Genomic DNA, 15,444 nt, shown 5'->3' with positions numbered 1-15,444 from the left:
GCAAGAACTGAGACTGACGCTCCTGCCCCATCCCCCAGTCAGTCTCTAAACTCGGATGAGGCACAGGGCCCCAAGTGTGACAGAGAGCCAAGCACAGAGACCTGGAGATCAGGCCCACCTGTCACCAGTGAATGGCACCTGCCATCCCCAAAACATGCCTCTCTCATAGCAGAAGGGGCACTCAGCAGTCCTTGCATATCTGATACACTGGCGCAAAAATCCAGATGACAGGCATGACGTACACTGCACAGAAAAAAAAACGCTGAGGCCACAGGACAGCGGGCAGGGGGGTTATCCTGACTGTGGCTGACACAGGCTCCATCCTGGCACCCCATGTGGTACCCCGAGCATCACCAGGAGTGATCCTGGAGCCAGGAGTGGGCACTAAACACTGCCAGGTGTGGAAGGAAAGAAGGGAGGGAAGGAAGGAAGAAAGGGAGAAAAGGAGGGAGGGAGAGAAGGAAAGAAAGGGGAGAGGGAGTGAGGGAAGGAAGGAAGGAAGGAAGGAAGGAAGGAAGGAAGGAAGGAAGGAAGGAAGGAAGGAAGGAAGGAAGGAAGGAAGGAAGGAAGGAAGGGATGGAGGGAGGGGGAGGGATGGAGGAAGGGAGGGAGGAAGAGAAAGAATGAAAGAGAAAGAAAGAAAGAAAGAAAGAAAGAAAGAAAGAAAGAAAGAAAGAAAGAAAGAAAGAAAGAAAGAAAGAAAGAAAGAAAGAAAGAAAGAAAGGGGGGAGGGAGGAAGGAAGCACCACACTCTGAACAGAGGCTAATCCCACCAGAAACTGGGGGGAATGCCTGGCCTCCACTCTCTGGAATGCACGTGGGTCTGCACACTGGCCTGAAGAGCAGGAAATCTAGACACGATGTGGTGACTGTGTGTTTGCAGGCCCTTCCAAATGTTCTTATTGCCTGCTAAGTTGTCGTGGGAGGGTGTGCAAGCATTAATGAATTCATATGCCTGGTGAGAAATGGAGAAACACAGGGCCTGGCAGGCTCAGAAGCGGGGGCTCTGGGGAGAGATGCTCCAAGGCCACAGCACCCCTGCGCTGGCCTCCCATGCATGCACCCCCTCCCACAGAGAGCTGGGCACCTGGGGCCCCATGCCCTCCCTCCCTGTGCCAGCATTCTTCAACCCCTGGTGCCAGGCCGTGAGTGCAGAAGGGCTGAAATCACCACTGCTCGCCTTGGCCATAAGTGCTGGTGCGTGGGCCAGTTTGCAGGTGGGGCGCACAGTGTAAATAGGTCGAATGATAAAGCGCCTACCCGACCAGGTGCTCCAGGCAGGCCTACAACTGAGACCCCAGTGTAGCCTTCCTGCGAGCTAACAATAGGCCAGGAGCCTCTATGTTTGCTATTGATTAATTTAAAAATAAATTAATTTGGGGGGGCTGGAGCGATAGCACATAAGGTAGGGCATTTGCCTTGCACGCGCCCGACCCGGGTTCAGTTCCCAGCATCCCATATGGTCCCCTGAGCACCACCAGGAGTAATTCCTGAATGCAAAGTCAGGAGTAACCCCTGTGAATCGCTGGGTGTGACCCAAAAAAGAAAAAAAAATTAATTAAAAAAAATCAGGCCAGAGCAATATTATAATGGGTATGGCAGTTGCCTTGCATGTGGCCAATCCTTGGCACCCCACATATTCCCCAAGCACCACCAAGAGTAATTCCTGAGTGCAGAGAGAGGAGTAACCCTAGAACATCACCAGGTGTGGCCTCAAAACAAAATAAAAAGGTGGTGCTCACTGGGACCAAAGTTTAGAAAATCATTTGAATTTCTAAAAAGACAGCTCAGTGCCTGTAAGACAAAGACACCCCCCAGCGGTTCCAGCCAGTCACCAGGACCGGGCAGGAAACCAGAGGCCTGGCCCCGGCTTCCCCTGCTCCGGGAAAGCTGGATGTGTGAGCCGCCGCCTCCTCCTGTCCCGGCACCCAGGGCCAAGTCTGGAAAAGCACTCGGGGTTCCTGGAAAGAAAGGCCTTTCCGAAATCTCGGGAACTCTGCTGGAAAGGGCCATTATGTTTGATGTGGAGGATGTCTGCGGCCTTTGAAAGGGAGCCACTCCTGAGCAGCATGCGAGCAGCGCCAACGACAACACAGGGGCTTCTGGGAGGTAGGCGCACACACACAGCACACGCACAGGCACACACAGGCACAGCATAGGCACACACACAGAGACACACGCACACACACGGCATAGCACAGGCATACGCACAGGCACAGCACAGGCGCACACAGGCACCACACAGGCACATGCACAGGCACCACACAGGCACATGCACAGGCACATGCACAAACACACACACAGGCACCACACAGGCACATGCACAGGCACATGCACAAACACACACACACAGGCACACGCACAGCCACTTCACAGGCACACGCACAGGTACACGCACAGCCACTTCACAGGCACACACACAGGCACACGCACAGGCATACGCACAGGCATACGCACAGGCATATGCACAGGTGCAGCACAGGCATCACACAGACACATGCACCAATACACACACAGGCACACACACCAACACACAGGCACACAGCACGGGCATGCACACTGACACACACATAGCACAGGTACGCACACCAACACATAGGCACGCACACAGGCACACTCACCAATACACACACAGGCATGCACACCGACACATGCTCAGGTACACTCATCAACACACAACCACAGGCACACACACAGCACAGGCACACCCACCAACACAGCACACTCACCAACACAAACACAGCACAGGCATACACTGGCACACACACCCTAACACACATGCACACCCTCTGCACTCACACCCTGCACACTCACAGATACACATGCACATTCACCCATACACACACCCTGCATATATGTTCATGGATACACACATCTGATCACATATTCCCGCAATACACTCACACCCCACCCAGATACCCTGCACACACATGTGCATTCACATCCCCACACATACCCTGCACACACACAGATACATATACCTGGGCTCACGTGCATGCGCGTGCATACATACACTAACACCAACGCACACCATGCACCCATGCACACTCACACACACATTCACAGACAGACACATCCCCGCTCACTCACACGTATGCTCCCCGGCACAGCACCCACACAGGACATTCCAGACCCTCTGTGCCCTTCTCCCTGCTCTCCCAGCCCCCGACAGGCTGCAGGACGAGGGTGAGAGGGGCAGACGCTCCACAGACAAGAGCAAAGACACAGCGGTCACAGCCCCTCGCCCCACAGGCCAGTGTGCCTTTCTAGGGGGCGCCGGGAGGAGCCCACCCACAGTGGGCACCTGGGGAGGGTTGGGAGTGGGCCGGGGTGGGCTCCCTCCACTCCACTCTGTTGGCTAGAATCAGTTTCACAGATGGCTTTTCAACAATATCCCGGGGCCCATAAAAATGCTTCCCTGCAAGCCCCGGCCTGGCCTCAAATCACAGGCCTGTGACCAGAGGCCTGCTACAAGCAAAACAGGAAAAACAGGGCAAACTGGGCGGGGAGCAGCCCCGCCCCTCCCCCTCCGATCCCCTCAACTCTCCGCCCTCAACCGAACCATGTGAGGCCTTTGATTCAGACCCTGGGCCAGAGAGGTTCAAAGCTGCGGGTCAGAAGGGGCATTTCCTCCCCCACCCCCCATACTGCCCTCCCGCCTGGCCCTCAGAGCTGCTTCCCCTAACCGCTGTCCCCAGTTTCCCTCCGCAACGTTTTGAACAGGCGCAGAAACCTCCGTTAGTGTCTCACTTGCACAGACTTGGGGTTGGTTTTATTTCAGGGGTTACCTCTGGTGGGCTCAGGGAACCACACGCGGCTCCGGGGATGGATGGAACCTAGGCCGGCCGTGTGTAAGGCCAACACCCTAACTGGAGTATTGTTCGGACCCCTGCACAGACTTTTAAAACAAAAAACAAACACGGAGGGTCAGCTACCTGGAGCAAAGCCCGTGGGGTTCCTCAGGTTACCAAGCAACAGGCAGAGAGGGGAAGGCAGGGCAGAGTCTAAAGAGCCCACAGGGCAGTTTCCAAATGTGGGGGGAGGGGGAGGTGAGTGGGGGGCGGGGGGGCGGTGCCAGGAAAGACTAGGGGGCAGGGGGAGGGGGCAAAGGCACTCCGGAGTCTGGGGATTCTAGTCTGGACAGTTCTTCCTACTGAGAGGGTGCAGAAATACAGTGCAGGGCCAGAGGGGCAGCTCAAAATGCAGAGCAGGGGACGGGAGAGAGAGCACAGGGGGTTAGGAGTTTGCCTGGCACAGGGCCAACCGGGGCTCAATCCTCTCCCAGTACCCCATATGGTCCCTGAGCCTGCAAGGAGTGATCCCTAAGTGCAGCGCCAGGAATAACCCCTGAGCATGGCTGGGTACAGCCCTATCCCCTTCAAAAAATGCAGAGCACGTGCTTTGTGTGGGGGAGGGGAGGCCCATGCTCTACCCCCCCCCCCAGGACAATATGATCCTCCAGCACCACTAGGAGGGACCCCTGACGAGCCCCTCAGCACCACCAGGTGTGGCTCCCAGACAAATACTGCTCAAATCCTCTGCAACCTTTTCCACAAGGAGAACTGGATTACAGCCCAGCCACACCCTGCACCCCCTCCCCTTAGCCGGGCCAACCCTCTGGGCAAATTCCTGGCTTCAAAACCGACCTTAGGGGCCAGAGTGATCCACAGCAAGTTGCCTTGTGTGCAGCTGACCCAGGTTCAAGCCCCAGCATTCCATATAGTGCTCCAAGGCTCAACGGGAAGGGATTCCTGAGCACAGAGTCAGGAAGGAGTCAGCCCTGAGCACAACTGGGTGTGGCCCAAAAAACAACCCCAAACCCCCAACTCTACCCTTTAGGCCTGAGTGACAGAGCCTGATTAAATGAGTTCATTTTTCTGAGCCTCACTTTCCCCTGTCTATGAAATGGGAATATGCCCACCCACACACGCTTATCATGATTAATGGGCAGAGCAAACCCGCAGGTGAAAGAAACAATGTTACAATCATGAATCACACCTTGATTACACACTATCTCCTGTGGTTCCTTATTATTTCATTTATATAAGCCTTGTCTCTCAATTAAAACACAAACCCCATAATAGCAAAGGGTATGTCTGTGCTTTTGGTTCAGCGTAAAATTCTGGGGCTGAAGCAGTAGTCCAGTGCATAGGGCGCAGGCCTTGCACAAGGTGACCCGGCTTTGATCCCGAGCACCAAATACAGTCCCCAGAGCACTGCCAGGAGTGATTCCTGAGCACAGAGTCAGGAGGAAGTCCTGAGCTCAGTTGGTGTGTGTGGGTGGGGGTGGGGGAGTCAAGTTCCGAGGTTCTGTCTGGTCCATAACCTATTTGCTGCTCCATTTGGGGCAAGTTTGTGAAACTCCCTTGCTGAGCTACACGGTGAAGGAAAATAAGAGTGAGACGGAGATGACGCCCGTTTCCAGCCATGCCTCCCCTCTGTCGGCGTGAACTCATTTGTCTTCTGACTTTCTTGGGAAACCAAGACCTTCTAAATCAGTGCCGGTCAAGTCGGTGCGCTGCTGTAAAACGGAGGCCTCTGCTCTCCAAGTCTCTTCCTTCCCAGGAGGGAGGTGGTGTTTACATTCCTTCCCAGCTCCGGGGCTTGTGAAAACGCAGGAAACTGAATGCAAGCTCTCTTCTGAGACCCAGAGCGCTGCAGTGCTGCGGACCCAGCCCCCTGGCCGTGCAGCTGGGAACCTGCTATTTTTCTCTCCGTGCTGAGCCTCTTCATGTCTCCACTGTCCCCGACCCACACACCTCCCCAGGGCTGCTGTGCATGTTAAGTGAGGCCGCCAGAACACGTCTCCCCCACGGGGCATGCGCCTGAGGGGGTTCTCACAGTCGCCCCCCTTCCCCCTTCCCCCCAACGCCGCCCACCCAGACGGAGCAAGTACCCGGCAAACTCTCCATGAGGCGCGGATCCCAGCCCAGAAGTAGACCGCGGTAGCCAAGGACCCGGCAGCGGTTTCCAGGGTAACGGCATCCTCTGCGTACTCTCCCCAGTTCCATCCCGCTGTCTTTTTTTCTCCTCCCGCTGCCTCTGTGCTCTCTCCCCGTTGCAGGCTAAGTCACCTTTCCCACTATTGCTAGGCAACCTCTGAGAGTGTGTAGCGCCTCCTAGGGGAGGCCCGAGGCCTCTGCTGGTCTGACCCTCCCTCCCCATGGGGCTTAGGGACTTGGAGTCAGTGGGACTTCGAGGGACGTGGGGCAGTGGGGGGGGCGCCCTCCCCTCATCCCCACCCAGCCATGGCAGCCCGGGCAGACTCCCAGAAAAGCAAGCCACATGGAGCTGTATATGACAGCAGCGCTTCTCCATCCTTTTCCTCTTGGAAACGGCCATGAACCCGGATCCCTGGCCCCAGAGTAGACAGAGAGAAAAGGTAGACACCAGGGAGAGGTGTGGCTCAGGAGGCAGGCGGCCAGGAGCGTCCACCCACCGCCACTCTTCCTCGCCCCCCTCCTGCCCCCCCCCCCCCGTGGCAATGCTTCTCTCTGGGCGGTGGGGGCCGGTAAGCAAGCTGCTTTCTTCTTCTTGTCCCTTGAGCCCTTTTTTTTTTCTCTTTGGGTCACACCCGGCGATGCTCAGGGGTTATCCCTGGCTCTGCACTCAGGAATCACTCCTGCCAGTGCTCGGGGGGGACCACATGGGATGCTGGGAATCGAACCCAGGTTGGCCACGTGCAAGGCAAACACCCTACCTGCTGTGCTATCCAGCCCCTCCTTGAGCCATTTCTGAGCCTTGCTTTTCAACAAAGACACCATCCTCAGACCCCTAAGTCTAAAGCGGACCACTTGGGGGGTTTCCAGGCTGTTCACAGGGTTGTGTAAACAGTCCCCCGATCTAATTCCAGAAAGTCTCCCGCACTGGGTCCTGCCTCAGATACAGGCTTGTCTTTGGTGAAATGTTCTGGGAAAGGCAACCACTCATTCTCTAAGTGGCAGAGCTAAGTGTAAGGAGTGCCAAGGTCAGGTCCACAGCCGGCCCCTCGGCACCCCCCACTCCCCACCCACCTTGCTGGCTGTGTGATCTCGGAGAACTTACACAGCTGCTCTGAGCTAGTTCGCTTCTCTGTGAGCCAGGGAACTGTGTTCCTCCCAGGATGTGATGCCATCAGGCTAGCAGAGACCTTACACGCTTGTTCAAAAAGGGGGACCCCATATGCAAGGGTTTGCAAATTTGAAACCCAATCCTGCCCTGCTGCAGGCTCTGGCCTTAGCGGAGGACCCTGTGCAGGCTGTCGGACGTGGAAATGGCCATCTTTTCTCTTCCTTTTTTGTTCTTTGGCTCATTTGTCTCGGAGAGGCTGGCAAGAACTGGGTTTTGCCTTGCTGCTGTCCCCCCAGCTCCTTGACAACCAATGGTGCCATCTGGGTGGTGGAATGGGGCCCAGGGGAGGGAGGGGCTGGGGTCCTGACTGATGTCCATGTGGCTGTGTCATGGTCTGCACAGCTGCTCCCAGAACCACAGTGCCAAAGTGCCAGAGAGCAGCCCTGTGTGGGTGGGCTGGTACTGTGCAGGACGCCAGTGCCTCAGCCAGCACGGGGTCAGGAGTCCAGTGGGGGCTGACCCAGTCTGACAGGAGAAGGAACCAAGCTAAGGGGGTGAGCCCCTGCCGGTGGCCTCTGAGCCATGACCTCCCTGGGGGAGCTGCAGCATGAACTGTCCTACCGTCTCCAGCTGCTGAGTACTGGAACTCAGCCCCCTGTCATGGGGGACTGCAGGGGTATGACTGAAGCAGGCCTGTAGGGAAGGTGCCCTGCTGCCATCCCTCCCCGGGCTGCAACAAAGCTGCCGGGTGCACCTCAGACTAAAGCATGAAGGCGGCTCAGGTATGTGGGCTGCAGTATCGCCACAGGGGAGCCTGGGGGAGGGGGGAGGGGGGAACATAAGGGTTGGGGGGTTAGAGCTATAACTGAGAGAGGTGAGAAGGCCAGGGAGGGGACAAGTGGCGGAAGTCCGTCATACTCAGACTTCTGCCCCCAACAGTCCTGCCCTAGATGGAGAGCTGCAGAGAAGGCAGGGCACAGGGCCCAGAACACATCCTGGGTTCGCTATCTCGCACCTTGTATGATCCCCTGAGCCCACCGGAAGTGACCCCTGAGTGCAGAACCAGAAAGCTGCCTGGGCACAGCCAGGTGTGGCCCCTAAACAAGACAGAAACACCACCGACAAAACAGTCCTGCCCTCAACGCTCTCTCCCTTGCCTCTCCCCGCTTTCTTCTCCCATTCCCCCGCTCTGGGAAAGAGGTTTCGCAGCAAATCCTTTACAGCCTTCTTTCCAGCCACAGCTCAGATGACACAGCCCCGTGTCTGTCCCACCACAGAGCTGTCCACAGGGCGGGCTCCAGTCCTGTGCCTGCGACACCGGCTTGGCCATGCCTCTGGCCTTTGCTTGGCCAGGTCTGGGCGGACTTTCTTCCTCATTCCCTCTCCACTTACACTATGATGTCAACGACACTGACAGGAGCCACCAGCCCCCACTGCCCGAATCCACGGTGAGATGTACCACTTCTTCCGAGGTCAGCACCCAGAGGAGGTGGGGCGGAAACAGACGGGTCACCCGGTCTGAGCCCAACCCGGCATGGACTAACACACCTGCCCTTCCACTCAGAGAGGCACGGGGGTCCTCCAGCCACATTTGTGGTCTGTGGTCCCAGGTCAGGTGGTGTCCAGCCCCAGCCCTAGCCCTGGAAGTGGAAGGGGAGGCCCCAGTTTGAACCACAAAGCCCCAAACTATAGGACAGACCGTCTGACCTTGTCACAATGATGACTATTTTGCAAGGAAGGACCCAAAAAAGGCAGACCAAAGGATGTGAGTTTGTTCCTTTTCCTTTTGTGTGTGTTTTTTTAAAATATGGGGGTCAGAGGGCAGTACTCAGGGCTTACTCCTGGCTCTGTGCTCAGGGATCACTGCTGCTGGTGCTTGAGGGAATCATGTGTCATGTCAGGATTAAACCTAGGTCAACAGCATGCACGACAAGCCCTGAGCCACTGTCCCGTCCCTCTGGCACCCCACTCTCTTCCATTTGCAGAGGTCTAAGTGCAGACTTTGCAGGGGGCTGCCTGCCGCTTCTTGCACCTTGGTGACTCTCAGCTACAAGGGTGCACTGGTCATCAGATGTGCGAGGTCTGGCTCCAGGCTGGAGATGTGTCTCGAGACAGTCAGCTGTTCTGGACCAACACCCTCTGGCAACTATGGTCCCTCCATCCCTCCCCTCACCAACCACAGGACACCTGTTCTCAGCCCCCACAGGGCAGGGCTGGGAGAGTGGGAGAGGAAGGAGGATGGAGGTGACGCAGCAGGTGGGCAGAGCCCAGCAAAGCCACCAGTCAGTTCCCAGGGGGCTGCAGGCCTGCCTGTCTCAGAGAACTAAACTTGTTTTGCCGTGGCAGCTGGAGCAAGCCTGAAATGCTCAGAGCAGGGGAAGTGAGCGGCATACTCTCAACGTGAAGGAACGCTGCCATCAGAGGGGTCCAGGACCACTGAAGGAGCTGGTGGTCAGAGACGATACAATGGCCATATTGTAGCCCAAGGTACCTCAACTTTTCCACTCAGGAACCTTTTAGTGGACACACGCTGCCAGGGACAGCGCAGTCATCATGCCATTGATTCTTTTATTATTATTATTATTCTAAATTAATCTGGTGGCCTTTGGATATTCAGAAACCTTTCACTGCTGCCAATTTTGTTGTGAACCCCCACATTCAGTTATATGGTCTGCCTTCATAAAGTTTGATTCTGACCAACCTGTGCCCCTTCATGGGGGCTGGGGGGATGGTAGTGGTGGTTACACATGACATCTCAAAGCCAATCAGAAAAATCTTGTGTTCCTCAAAATAGTTCACATTAAGGGTGGTCCAGGGAGATGACTCAGGAGATACTGCCCATACCCAGCAGATGTGAGGGCATAACTGGATCTCTGACACTGCATGGGGTCCCAGGCACCTCTGAGTGATGCCAATTACCCAGTTATTCAGCATCATTTCTGACCCCTTACCACAGGCACCAGGGATTGGCAGAGGGCAGGAGAGTCTGGGTGCCTGCTCTGAGGACTCGCAGCCAGCAACTTCTCTCCTGCCTCAGAGAAAGTTCCACCAGGATCCCTGGCTTCAGGTGGCCTAGCCCCTGAGCAGACCGAGTCCCCCCTCACCAGGTCTGGTTCCACTTTTTGTCTGCCCCCCCTTTGCAGTCCTCTTCTACCTTGTTTGTTTTGTTTGGGGGCCTCCCTGGCAGTGCTGGAGGTCACCAGGATGGTAGTCAGGGATGCTGCCCTGCAGTGCCAGGGATGGAACCCATGCCACATCATGCACGGCTCCAGCCCTCAGAGCCAAAGCCCCCGACTGGGGGGCTCTCACCTGCACTCCGACAATGGCTTTGCTTAGCTCCTGCGAGTGTCTGGCAGAAACAGCACATCTAAACAGGGCGCCGGCATCCGATACGCAGTGCAGGGGGTCAAGTTCCTGCCCTGCATGCAGCTGATCCCATTAAATCCACAACACCACAAATGGGCCCCTGAGGACCGCCAGGAGTGATCCCCAAGCACAGAGCCAGGAGAAAGCCCTGAGCACTGCTAGGTGTGGTCCCCCAAACTGTTAAACAGGGAAGCTGTTTTCCACCCTCCTGGTTTGATATGGGGCCGGGGCCTCCTCATAACCTCCACCACTTCCCTCCCTCCTGCCCTCTTTGTTTCAACATGTATGCGCTCAACAAATATTGATTAAGCTCCTTTGTGGGGGGGAGGGGTGGGGAGCTGGGACTTGTGCCTGTAGGAATACACCCAAAGGGAAAGAATAAAATGTCCCCACAGAAGCTGAGTATTTACGTATCTTCCCTCTTCCCCCCAGCAGGAGTTGGGGGGGTCAGGGACTCAGGTTTATAAATAAGGATTTGGAAAATGCAGAGGTGACAGGGTTCAGGGTGACAAGCTGGAAGTGCAGAGCCAAGATGCTGCTCCATTTCTATGAAGTCTCCAGCCTGCACCACACCCCAACACACACGCACAGGTGTGGCAGGGAGCCACGAGGGAATACATCAGGGCGCCACAGGTACCCTGGGAAAATGGGCCTGTGGAGGCTGGGAAGACAGCTTAAAGCGCTGGAGCTCTGCATGCGGAAGGAGCTTTGATCCCCGACACCCCAGGTCCTCCACCAGGAATGAGCCCCAAGAACCGCTGAGTGTGGTCCCAAAACCAAAAATAATAATCAAATAAACGCTGGGCCTTGGATGTGACTCGGCTGCAGAGCACTTGCCTCGCATATGGGAGGCCCTGCGTTCCATCCCCGGTACCCCGTGGGCCCTAAGCACAGCCAGGACCAGCTCCCAAGCACAAGCAGGCATGGCCCAAAAAAGAGAGAATATTTGAAAAAAAAAAAAAACACAAAAACCTCTTCCACGCCTGGAGAAGGCAACTTTCAAGCTCAGTGTTACACATCGGGGAGACTGGGGAGAACAGGAAACTCCTCTAACTGCGGCCCTGTGTCCGACGCTCTCACTCTGCCGGAAGCATCCTTGGAAGAAGGGGTGAGACCCCAGGCAGGCTTGATGCAGTCTCTGAGCCCTGCCTCCTCCTTGCCCTTCTCTCACCGAGGGAGCTCTCTGACCTGTTCCTCTAACCGGGGCCTGTGAGAACAAGGCCGGGACCCACTGAGAGAGGAAAGTTCTAGGAACACAAGGAGACCAGGACTTGAGTCTTCTCCCCTGCTGCCCCTCAGGCCCAGGAGCCTGATACCGAGCAGCCCTCAAACACGAAGAACCAGGGCTGGGTGACATCAGAGCAGGTACAGTGTTAGCCTCGCACAGGGTCCACGCGGATTCAATTCCTAACCCCCTCTTGGGTCTTCCAGGTCCTACCAGGAGTGATCCCTGATCACGGAGCCAGAAATAAGCTCTGAGCACCACCAGGTGGGGCCCCCAAACAAAAACAAGACAGCAGGGCTATGGCTCAGTGGTAAAGTGCAGGCCTCCTTGCATGCTAAAGACCTGGGTTCAATCCCTGGCATGGGGGGGGGGGGGAAATTCACTGTTGACCAATCTAACCAGACCTTTGAAAAGCAAAAGAACCTGCCCAGATCTTACAAGGAATCATGGCTGTCCTTGAGCTAAAACCATCTGCCCCCTAGCTGGGGGCCTTATATCCACTGTCTTCCCTCTCTGCCCTCCCTCTGCTTCTCTGCAGCTTTGCGGGCTCAGGACCCCACTCAACGCTCTCTCGACAGGGAGGTGGCAACAGCAGAGAGTGACTCTGTCTGATCCTTGCAAGTAAGAGGACTTTAGGCCCCGACCACGGCCTCTGAGAGCGTGAGGAAACCAAGGTCAGGGCTACCCAGGCCAGGCACAAAGAGTGCAGGGCAGGAGCTTAGGACTGGACACCGCCCCCCAAGCCATACCCAGAGATTGTGCGACACCCCTTCCCTCCAGCAGCCCCACCAGAGAGGGTCAGGGAGGGTCCAGGGCCCTGCCTGCTTCAGATGCCAGGCACAGGCCTCCTGTCTGTCTCACCGGCCAGGACCAAGGGAGGGCAGGCTGTCAGCCTGAACAGCCAGCCCCACTGGGCACCAGCCTGGGACTCCTGGTTGGTCACTGACCCCTGGCCCCTCTCCTCAGAGTATGTCGGGGAGGGAGGTACAACCGAACTCATCTATTCCTGAGGTTAAAACAGCAAGCATACACTCCGTGCTGGAGCCACCAGCATGCTGGTTGGAGGGAACTCCTATTCCTTCTCACTCCCCCTACCCAGATTTCCTAAATGAAACTATTTGCTTAGAAATACAAACAAAACAGTGCCTGGCATATACCAGCCCATGGCAGGTCCTGGCAGAGTTGAGTTGCCCTCTAGGTGACCAAACTTCCCCACTGACCTTCTCCTCTCGCTGCCCCCAGGCGGGGGCATCTGCAGTCCAACCAGCCAGCTCCCAGAGGGGAGGACGGGGGTGGGGGTGCAGAAGGAAAGGGCTGAGACTCAGTATATTTCCCCCCCACTGACACTGAATCCAGTCATCCCAGTCATCTGTGGGTAAAAGCAAGTCCTGAGAGGCAATCCAGCGCTCGTGCCGGGGAGATGAGTTTCTGCCCCCAGGTGTCTATGTCCCAGAGTCCTTAAAAGGAACCGACTGCTCATGCTGGCGCAGCCCTGCCACTCCTGCCCCAGCCGGAAACAGAGGTGGTTCCTCTTCTTCCCCAGACATCCAAAGCCCTCATCACACCTCTCCTGTCCAATTAAGGTTTCACCTGGAAGTTAAATAACAGCCCGTTGTTCTGCCGCCATGGGAGGCTCCAAATTGCCCACCACATAAGAGGGAACAGGGAGTGGGTGAGGTACCAGCCAAGTCTGTGTGTCCCTGTGCAGGGTTAGACGCCCCTGCAGCACACAATAGCCCCAATAGGAAGAGAGCTACACGGTCCAGTTATTCCAGGGAACTAGGGTGAAAAGTAAGGGGTTGTCACCTCTCTCCCCTGTCCCAGAGGGGACCCAGCAGGAAGAAAGGGAAAGGGGGCTTAAGTTAACTGCGCAGCTCAAGGCAGAAGGACCTTGGGCTGGGGCCAGTAGGAGGCCCGCAGCCTCAGGTCGCCTGGCCCTGCTGAAACCTTTTGTGCGTTGTTTTAAATTCCCCGTGCTGGGCTGATGAAGTGAGTAAAAGGGCGCCGATTCAGGCCTTAGGATTCCTGAGTGAGCTAATACAGGATGCCTTTGGCTGAAAAAAAAAAAAAAAACTTCAGTCGGCTCCCTAAACTCCCCCCCTTTTAAGTTTAAAAAAGGGAATGAATGTTACCATTTTTGGACATGAGCGTTCTCCCTCAAGCCCAGCCCTAACCGCACTATCCAGAGGGACGCGCCATCCTGTCCCCCCCATTCCCAGATCAGCGGGGCACGGGGGGCGGGGGGGGGGCTGTTAGGGGACGGGGGGAGGGGTAAAATGAGGAGGGACCGGATGGAAGCGGGCAGGGCGGGAGGGGGAGGGGGCGTTCAGGGTACGTGGCCCCTGGGGCCAGAGCTCACAGCTCTGGCAGGAAGCAGAGGCAGAGTCGGGAGTCCTCCCCACCCCTAAGAATGGTTTCTGACCTCTTCCTGCCACGGGCCACTGTGTGTCTGTGCTGGAGGTCCGATCGCAGCCCCCGCGGCGGGGCGCGCGCACCGGAACGGTCTCCCAGGACGCGCGAGTCCCAATAACTGTTCCCAAATACCCTCCGGAGAGAAAGACACCCCCCGACTCCCCGGCTCTGGAACCCCGTAGACTCTGATCAAGTTGCCCGAGTTCGCCCTCTCCAGAAATGAGTGAGGGTCACAGGGGCAGGAGGCGACCGCCGGTCCTCCCCCTGTTCGCGCCGGGTGAAGCAATAAAACCGTTTGCCGTCCCGACCCCGCCCCCACAAGGTTCGCCAGGGGTACCCCAGAAGGTGGTGTGTGTGTGTGTCTGTATAGGGGGGTCTCCCCGCTCCCGCCACCAACCGGGCAGACCCCAAAGCGGCCACCAATCCCCCACGGCGCCCGCTTTCCCCCCGCAGCCCTGCTTTGCTGGGCTTGCTGGGCTGGGGGCGCAGCGTCCCGGGCCGGCCGCGCGCTCCTACCAGGCGGGCCAAGCCCCCGGGCCGCCCGGAAAGCCCGCTGCCACCGCTCGCCATATGGAGAGGCGGCCGGCGGGGCGGGGAAGGAAAGGGAAAATCGATCGGGAGCAAACAGCCACCCGGCCCGGGGGCTCGGCCCCAGCTCGCAGAGCGCCGCCCTCGCTCCCTTCCCACGGGGGGCCCGCGCGGCGGCGGCGGCTGTAGCCCCGGGCCCGGGGTGGGGGTGGGGGGCCCGGGTCTTAGACCCCCAAGGCAACCTGCCTGCCACCGCGCGGCGCTCGGGCTCGGCGTTGGCGGGCTGGGGGGCAGGGGCGTCCCCCTTCCGCCCCGCGCTTGTAACCCAACACCCCGTCTCCCGGCGGCCGCGCATCCCCCCGCCCAAGCCCCCGCCACCCCCGCTCGCGAGCGCCGGGAACCGGTTCCCAAGGGCCGGGACCCGGGGGGGAGCGGGGGGCGCGGGCCCCGGGGCCGCGGGAGCTGCAAGTGGCCACCGACCTTTCTCTGCTGCTTCTCCCAGGCCGGGTCCAGGAGCAGGTCTCGATCCCAGTCCTCCTCGGGCTGCATATAGTCATTGGTTTGCTGGGAGTCATAATGGTCCATGATGGTGCGCGCGTGCTGGAGGCTGGACTTCTTCCTCCACCTTCTCTCCGGGCGGCGGAGGCTGCTGCGGCCGCTGCCGCTGTTGCCGCTGCTGCTGCTGCTGCTACTGCTGCTGCCGCCGCTGCTGCTGGCGCTCCCGCTGCTGCCGCGGCTGCTGGCGCCCGGCAGGCGGCGGGGGTCGCACCGGGGAGGGCTGGGTGGCGGCGCCCGGTTCCACCGCGGCGCTGCTGGAAGGCGGCTGCAGCTCGCGGACCTGCCTGGCTCGGCGCGGCCGCCCC

The 15,444-nt window shown here is 57.9% G+C and overlaps 1 protein-coding gene across 3 annotated transcripts in view; it reads right to left on the bottom strand.

Moving 5' to 3' along the window:
* ACTN1 (actinin alpha 1) overlaps positions 1–15,195 on the bottom strand; it is a 100,385-nt gene extending 85,190 nt beyond the window's left edge. For all 3 annotated transcript variants that reach the window (XM_055132724.1, XM_055132725.1, XM_055132726.1), the window contains exon 1: positions 15,062–15,195. In XM_055132724.1, the coding sequence (XP_054988699.1) occupies positions 15,062–15,166 (105 nt within the window). In that variant the 5' untranslated portion in view covers positions 15,167–15,195. The remainder of the gene's footprint in view (positions 1–15,061) is intronic.
* Between the last annotated feature and the right edge of the window lie 249 nt (positions 15,196–15,444).

The sequence above is a fragment of the Sorex araneus genome, chromosome 3, assembly GCF_027595985.1.
Source record: "Sorex araneus isolate mSorAra2 chromosome 3, mSorAra2.pri, whole genome shotgun sequence".
In the NCBI taxonomy this organism is placed as follows: Eukaryota; Metazoa; Chordata; class Mammalia; order Eulipotyphla; family Soricidae; genus Sorex; species Sorex araneus.
Note: the sequence above shows the minus strand (reverse complement) of the source record. Positions and strands in the feature narration are given on the sequence as shown.